General features: G+C 39.2%; 1 protein-coding gene across 1 annotated transcript in view; it reads left to right on the forward strand.

Annotated features, from left to right (window-relative positions):
- LOC105816735 (chromosome unknown open reading frame, human C3orf17) overlaps positions 1–5157 on the forward strand; it is a 15617-nt gene extending 10460 nt beyond the window's left edge. Inside the window, exons 6-8 of the mRNA XM_012652220.1 lie at positions 1030–1048; positions 1987–2246; positions 4656–5157. Of these exons, the coding sequence (XP_012507674.1) occupies positions 1030–1048; positions 1987–2246; positions 4656–5124 (748 nt within the window). The 3' untranslated portion in view covers positions 5125–5157. The remainder of the gene's footprint in view (positions 1–1029; positions 1049–1986; positions 2247–4655) is intronic.
- The last annotated feature ends 3465 nt before the right edge of the window (positions 5158–8622 follow it).

An 8622-nucleotide genomic window follows, 5' to 3' on the forward strand; every position in this document is an offset into this window, starting at 1 on the left:
TGTTCAGCAGAGTTTGGAATATGGTAAGCATTTAATTGTTAGTTGTTATTAGTTCCTGTCATCATTTTTGCATCATCTAGTCATTTGTCATGAGGATTTTCTGTTCCTTTATTCTTACTGAGGTTCAAGCTTTGACATGACTTAAAGCTTTGTAAATTCTGTTTGTTCTGGACCTAACAACAGGTCAGGATGCCAGTGTCACCTGTTATACTCAGTAACTTCTTGACTTTTATTACCCCGTCTTCACAAAATACCTTTCTTCAGGATTCCCTCATGGATTATTTCTTCCCTTCTATTTAAGAATTCTTAATCATTTCCAGTAAGTCAGAGTACTTTCTTCAACTTTTACAAGGATTGCAGCTTGCGTTGATACTCTATCCAATTCATGAGTTCAGAGGGAAGAATAATAATAGTAGCTAATACTTTCTATGCCAGGCATTATTTTAAATGCTTTATATGAAGTAACTCATGAAATTCTCACAAAAGCTCTGTGAGAGCCAGGTGTGGTGGCTCCCGCCTATAATCCTAGCACTGTGGGAGGCCGAGGCGGGAGGATCACTTGAGCTCAGGAGTTCTAGACTAGCCTGAGCAAGAGTGAGACCCCGTCTCTACTAAAAATAGAAAAAAATCAGCTGGGCGTGGTGGTACGTGCCTGTAGACCCAGCTACCTGGGAGACTGAGGCAGGAGCATCGCTTGAGCCCAGGAGTTTGAGGTTGCTGTGAACTAGGCTGATGCCATGGCACTCTAGCCTGGGCAACAGAGTGAGACTCTGTCTCCACCCCCCAAAAAACCAAAAAAGCTCTGTGAGGTAGGTGCTCTTATTACTGTTTTCATATTTCACATGAGGAAGTTGAGGCACAGAAAAGCCAAGAAACTTGCCCAGGCCACACAATGAGTAAGCGGCAGAGCTGGGATTTGAATGCAGGCAGTTTGGTTTCATACTCTGTGTTCTTGACCATTACACCCGTCCCTAAGATAGTTTTTTCAGGGAGAACTGTGACGCTTTATGGACCTTGAAACTTCTGCAGCCTTTCCACCTGTTCACAGGTGAGCTGGTTTTGAAGCTGGTGTTGAAGCTGATTGGTCAGCATCTTTCTTATTCAAGGCTAATCACTACCATGTTTTTAGCAATTAGTACTAATATGCTCAGCTTGCTTTTAGGGCAAACTACCTTTAGCGATCACTAAACTTAAACTATTGATGGGCCTCTACTGTTATGTTTTCTACTTCTTTTTTAAGTTCCTTTTGAGTGTGAGAAATTTGGAAGAAGGTAAGCTTTGGATGTGGATAGAAGCAGACCTGGTAGATGGCATATTTTCATAAAGAAATAGTAAAAGTTAGTAAAATCCAAACTTGACTTGATAGAGAAAGAAGGGGTTGAAGAAATAAAGGTGCCTTGTCAGAAGATGGTTATAGTAGAATTGGAAATGTTGCTCAGCTGAGCATTTTTAGCATGTGTTCAGCAATCATTAACTGACTAATGGGCCGGGCCTACTGCTGGGTGCTTTACACGGCCCCATATCCTCCTTGTAATATTTATGACTCATTTTTGAGGCGGTTTGCTCGAGGTATGGAAATAAGTGAAAAACAAGTTGTGGTGGTCTAGTGGTATAGAGGAGAAAGGTCTGTCAGTGATTCCCTCCCTCCCCCCATTAGGCTTTGACTAATATTTAATTACTAGAATTTTATTCTTGTTTGTTAGATATGTCTGTTAGAATATTTATATTGTTTCCTGTGTCAATCTAATTCAATTGCAGATGGGACCTGTCTTAGTACAGAGGGGAAAAAAACCAACTTCTGTTAGGAGCAGTGTATTAAAAAATTGTTTCTTAAGACAAAAGCAAAACTCTGAGCAAAAAAACTTTTCTTTCTTTTAAAAAGACTAATAATTTTAAAATTTTGATTGTGAGCCAGCTCTCGCTGTTGTCATACATTTAGAAGTCAGTGACACATGCAATGTTTTTTCTCACTTTTTCATATTTCAGGAGACCAGTTTTGAGTTTAAATGTTCTCAGTCCAAATTAAAGACAACCACACATTCTTCTCACAAAGGGATAGGAACGCCTTGTGTCAAAAGTTTTGTGCAAAGATTCCGAGAGGCTGAGTCTTTCGTACAACTTTCTGAAGAAATCCAAATGGCAGTTGTTTGGTGTAGGAGCAAAAAACTGAAGGCCCAGGCCACCTTTCTGGGGAACAAACTTCTTAAAAGTAACCGACTTAAACATGTGGAAGCTCAAGGTAATAGGTAGGTGTATTACAAAAATTATATTCCTTTACTTTTTCTGTTGTCATTTAGGGCAAAAGTGTATATATTCGGGTCACCTTTCTTTAAAATGTGATATACAGCTGCCCTAGGGGGGCTAAAAGTGAGATCTACTCAAGCTACAATTTTACTTGCTGCTTTTGTTATAACGGCAAAGCTGTATCACTGGGAGGAAGAAAATAGACTTGGGTTAATTGGACTCATTCATTTATACCCTTCCTCATTCCCACCCGTCCATTCAGAAAGCATTAGGAATGTCTGTGGTGCCAGACGTGGTGGCGCATGCGTGTAGTCCCAGCCTACCTAGTTACTGAGGAGGCTGAGACAGGAGGATTGCTTGAGCCTAGGAGCTCAAGTCCAGCCTGGGCAAGGGAGTGAGGCCCATCTCTTTAAAAAAAAAGAAGGATGTCTGTGGTGTGCTGATGAGCCTAGGAGCCTAGTCTGTGTAAGGCAGACTTAGTCCTCAGAGAGCCCATGCGCCAGTGGAAGAGGTGCAGTACAGCAGGATGAGGGTGTGAGAATAGGAGCAGAAGGTGCCTGCCTCCTGCAAGGCCCACACCAGACTGCCGGGGTCACGGGTCAGGTTTACTGTTCGTAGGAGCTGGAGCTGGACTCCCCATGTTTTGACCTCGTATTCCTGTGATTCTTACACTCATAGAACTGTTTAAGGATGGTTTTCTTTGCTTGTAAGCCAGTATTGCATGAAGCATTCCATGAAATTAGACATTAGACACTTCAGGGCTTTATATTTTTATTGAAATAACAATTTCAGACATAAATGGTTCCTTATCTTCTACTTTCATAGAGGCAGTTACTCTAACTTGTTTCTTATGTATTCTTGTGCATGCACCATAATTTCTTATCTATAGTTATGGATCTGTTCAGGGCTTTATAATGGCTCCTGTGGATGAATCACTTGAACTGTCAAAAATTTGTTGAACTTTCTTTTACAATTTATGGAAAAAATATTCCCGTTTTAGAAAAACATTTGGTATACAGGGAGGGTTTGGTAACAAGTTTTAATTGATTAAAAGCCACAGGAAAAGTAGTTGAATGTTTCTAAGGGATGAATTGCATGGAGGCCTTTTTTACATTGGGGTCCCCTAAAGGCCTATAGCCAGGTAAAAGTACCCTATTCTGGGGCTGGGAACTTAGCCAGAGATGGAGAGAGGTGTTCTGTTTTAAAATGGGTTTAAAGTCAGGGGTAGATGAGGCAGAGATGATAATGATAGGTTAATTAAATGATAACAAACTGGTGTTTATTGGTTAAGCCATTATTCTGTACTTCCCAAAATAGTGTTCTTTCATAGTGCTCTGTTTTGCTATTTCATTAATACCTTATATTTGTAGTACACTTTACAACTTATTTAATGTTCACAAAAACTCTGAGGTAGGTAGTATTATTCCCATTTTATTATTCCCATTTTATGAGGAAGTGGAGGATTTTGCTCAAGATTTTAGAACTGGAGATCTAGAACTCAATTTAGGTCTTCCGAGTCCTGTTTTCATTCATTCTGTTTCCATTTCAATTCAGAGGTATACCCACCTTCTCCCCACTTACAAGCTGCTACATAGTAAGACAGGAAAATAGTTTGGAAACAGATCATGAATTACTTCATTATGATGGTCTTCCTCCTCAAGGTTCTTTTATTTATTTAAAAAGGAAGAGGAGGGGTTGGGTGGGGTAAGGAGTACAGAACTGTGCCAATCTTTTTGGCACAATCTGATTACCAAAAATAGTGAGGCAATTCAGCAAGGCACTGATGAACCTGTGGCAAGTGTACCCTAGACAGAAGCAGAATACCTAAAATGATCAATTGTTTGAATTCTGGATTTCCAGACTTGATGCCATGATATCAGTCACAATTAGGATAGCTAGCTCAAGGCTGTCAGTGTATCTATGCCAAAAGCCCTGTCTTCTCATTCTTTTATAAACTCTCTTCCCTTTTCTTTGTTCATTTCCTGCCACAACATTAAGTTGATTGTCCAGTTATGGATTAATACATTCTGGCAGATATTTTCATTTGTGATGTTTCCCCATTTCCATTCCTGCTATATCACGAACAGAGTAGCACGTATGAGGGAAAAGCTCCGGTAATAAAGCGTGGAGGTGTCTCACCATTCAGCTAGCTAGGCAGTTGTAGGAGTTACTCTACTCTGAGAGCAAAATGGGGACACATTTGCCTACAACCTTAATCAGAGAGAAGTGCTCTGAAAATACAGATTTGGGTTGAAACTCCTTTTCTTTATTTTTCAATGATTGTGCAATTATACGCAGGTGTAGGACTTATAAGTTGTATACTTTTCTATTAGAAGTTGGTAAAAGTGCTTGAGAATGTTTTTCTGCATCTTAATGAGCTCAGATTTTTCCTCTCTCTCTGTCCTTTAAAGTTTGCCAAAGAAACTAGAGTGCATAAAAACATCTATTTGCAACTGTCTTCTTCGTGGCTCAGCTATCAAAACTTCAAAGCATCATCTGAGACAAAGAAGATCACAGAATAAATTTTCACTGAGACAGAGGAAACCACAGAGAAGGTTGCAGTCGACTCTTTTAAAAGAAATTCAGCAGTTCCCTCAAGGGACTCAGAAGAGTGCTGCAGATACCCGTGCTAAGTGGAAGCTCTCACGCAGTACAGTTCATAGAACTGATGGCTACCCTAATGGTAAGCAGCTCTTGAGTGGCAGAGTTTCAAGTCCTATCACACAAACTAAGGGGAAACAGATTCACGAAAATCTTACAGGACGTAATGAAGATGAAGCTGATTCATGGACAGTGATGCAAGTAAACAAACACAACTCATCAGGAACCATTAAGGAGACAGATGACATTGATGATATTTTTGCTTTAATGGGAGTTTAGATGTTCCTATGTGAGACTTAAGTGATAGTTCAGCGTTCTGCTGTTTTAAGTGGAACTGCTGAGATCTGAAAGTATCACCTGGACTGAGAGAGGAGCTGCTTTAGGGCACCATTGCACAGAAGTTCATTCCAGTTCAGTAAATATTTATAGTAGCTTTGTGTCATTTAGTCAAGTATTTTTTGGCTTCAACTACATGCCTGGCATTAAGATGGAAAATCTGCCACAGCCTGCCCTTAAGAAGCAGATGTAATTCCTTGACTGAGGTTAGATGGTACCTGAAAAATTGAATACTTTTATGATTTACCAGGGAATTAAGACCTGAATATTTAAGTTTGCAAAAACCGCTGTGCCTTATGGTAAATGGGTGGTAGTGGGGAATAGCAAGGAAGCACCTGAAAGGGCACTTTGGCCTTGTTGGCTCCATTGTAGATGTCCACCTCCAGATACCATTGTTTGTAGCTTCTGATGGTGGTGCTGTCTTATGTCTTAGAATTGATCATCAAAGGGACTCAAAAGTTTTGCCACTAATTATGTTACCAAGGACTGGTCACAACCATTATTTCTCTTCATTTGTTCACTTTATCTCATAGGAGGACATATTAAAATGCTTTTGTTCTCCAAAAGGTTTTTATTTTTTTGTTTGTTTGTTGGGGTGCCAGTGATTGATTCCAAATAAACCTTTTTCCAAAAAGGATATAAAGTGATCTATGGTTACATATGAAATACAACAGGATAACAGAGGTAGGTGAGAAAGTAAAATGAAAAAATAAGGTTAGGAGACACAAAATAGACCCAGGGATAGGGAAAATACATAGATTTATAATTTGGTGCTGATGGTACAGTCTGATATTTGGATGTTGCTCATATGATTGCTCTGAGGGGGTAAATCTTACGTATTTTCAAATAATGATGTAAAGTTTGCTGTATCAAATTTCAGATGTTCTTACTAGAATTAAGTCAATAAGCTTCTATAAAAGCCTTAAGTTTTATGTTGTTACATGCAGATTTACAAAATACATATTGCATCCTTCTTTTCCTTGGTCATCCCATCATTTTCTTTTCTGTATTTCCCCTCCATTCTTTATCTGGCTTTGTCCTTTCTCTGTCTGCTTTCTGCATTTTCCCAGTTATCTATACCAGTGGCTCGCAAACTTTAGACTTTTTGAGAATCATTTGATGGGTTGTTTAAAAATACAGATTCCCAGTCCCTTCGCAGAGACTGATAAACATGGGCCAGAAGTCTGCATTTTTAACAAGGAGCCACTCCCAAGTAGCCTCTATCCTGTAAGACTTCGTGTCCCAATTGCTGATTTGGGAAAAAAAAGAAATGTCCCTGGGAGTTAGATTTAAGGTCCAGTCTTGCTTCTGCTTCTATTTGCATGACTTCACTGAGCTAGTCAGTTTCCCTGGGCTTAGGTTTCTGCATTTTCATTCATGAATCATAAATTTTTATAGTTGAAAGAAACTTTGGTGACTATACCTCATTGGAAGAACCAGAGTGGCTCAGTGAGTTAAGTAGGTAGAACTATAAAACCTGGATTAGACTATCAACCTAGCATTTTTTTCTGCTTCATTAATGTTCCTTTGGTAAGTATCTTCATCTCCTTTTCCTGTCTCCTGCCCCTTAAAATTCTGGGAAAATAGTAAAAAGCTTCACGTGTCCCCTAAATGATATTTAATTATTAGTAAGGAATGTAATATCAGTTATTTTTCCAAATAACTTGGATTCAGATGTTTTAAATTTTTAAAATTAAAATCTAAAATATACCAAACCATAATTTACCTAGTAAATGAAATTAGAAATTATTGTCAGGGCCATGATAGTGAATACTAATTTTATCACTTCTGGTGGCATTAGGGTACTCAGGTCATTTATAAGAGCAGTGTCTCAGACCTCCTGTGTGTCACTTCAAATCTTCTTGCCCTTCTTAGTCACTGCTGTGGTAACCAGTTTTGAGCAGAGCTGGGCCTTGCCTCCTGCTCTGAGGACCATGTCACTTCCTGCCTCTAGGCTTCTACCCAGCTGCAGGAACTGTTTGGCACTTGGGCATGTGCACCTCTTCCAGGTGTGGAGCTGCCCCCTCCCCTCCTCAAAGGAATTTAAAGGCACATTCCATAAGGTTTCTCAGAAGTTCCCTCGAGACCAAGCCCTAGTACCTATGTTTTGTTCGGCCAGCTCAACGAATACATCACTGATAGCCTTTCCTTCCTTCTCTTTCACTTCATCGCTCTATTCCCTGGGATCACTGCCCAAATAAGCTAACATATGCAAGCTTTTGTCTCAGGCTCTGCTTTTAGGAAAATCAAGGCTAAGAGAAGGCAGGTGTGGTGGCTCATGCCTATAATCCTTAGCACCCTGGGAGGCTGAGGCGGGAGGATTGCTTGAGGTCAGAAGTTTGAGACCAGCCTGAGCAAGAGCAAGACCCTGTCTCTACTAAAAATAGAAAAGAATTAGCTGGGTGTGGTGGTGTGCGCCTGTAGTCCCAGCTACTCAGGAGGCTAGGGTGAGTTTGAGGTTGCTGTGAACTAGGGTGACGTCACAGCACTTAGCCCAGGTGACAGAGTGCGAGACTCTGACTCAAAAAATAATGGAATGAGGCTAAGATAAGCAGTAAAATAACACTCACAGAAAGGTAACTTCTAAGATAAATTCTTTTGTCACCATATATTTTACTTTGTGAATGCCTGTATTAAAAAATCTTTTTTTAGCTTAAAACACTGCTGGTTAGAATAAAGTAGATCAATTCTATCAACCATAGAACTGAAAACATATTCAGAATTGAGTTTTCTAAAAAAAAGCCACAAAGGTGGCTTATGGTTTTAATTAATTTTATATCTGACACTATAGCTATACCTTTTAATATTCAGCCTCATTCAGTGGCATCTTCATAAAAATCCTATTAACTTTAGTTCAAAGGCTTTATCTTTCCATTCTGAATCTTAAATGTATCAAGTCTAAACTGTCCCACCAACTTTTTCTCTTGCCCTTTGCAAATTAGTTTTCTCACTTAAAGCTAGTTTTTGTTTTTTGCTTTTCACTGGAGAAAATGTTATTTCCCCCATGACCGGATGTTTCCTCTGATAAGTCTACCTGTGAATCTTGCTGTATTCTTTGGTTGGTTTGGCTTTACAACTATGCAGCTGTCCTTCTCACATATATTACCTCATGTAATGCCACTTTAATAACTTGCGAGGTTACAGTTACAAATAAGTTTAGAGAATTCAAGTAATGTGCCCAACTTTCAATACATAATAAATATCAGAACTGGAACTTGAATTCTGGTCTTTTGGGTGTTTCCAACATGGACTGACAAATTTTATCAAGAAGATAATCAAGTAAGGTCTCAAGAAAAAAGATTATAGGCATACATAGGAGCATTTATCGTTCATCTTACTTATCAATGCTTAACAGAAAAGCAGCCCCCTTTACTTAGTCCATTTTCGTATTTTAAAAAATTCATAATAGATAGATTTTCTTTAAAAGACAAAAGCCCAGGC

This window comes from Propithecus coquereli, unplaced genomic scaffold (assembly GCF_000956105.1).
Source record: "Propithecus coquereli isolate 6110/MARCELLA unplaced genomic scaffold, Pcoq_1.0 Scaffold386, whole genome shotgun sequence".
NCBI lineage: Eukaryota > Metazoa > Chordata > Mammalia > Primates > Indriidae > Propithecus > Propithecus coquereli.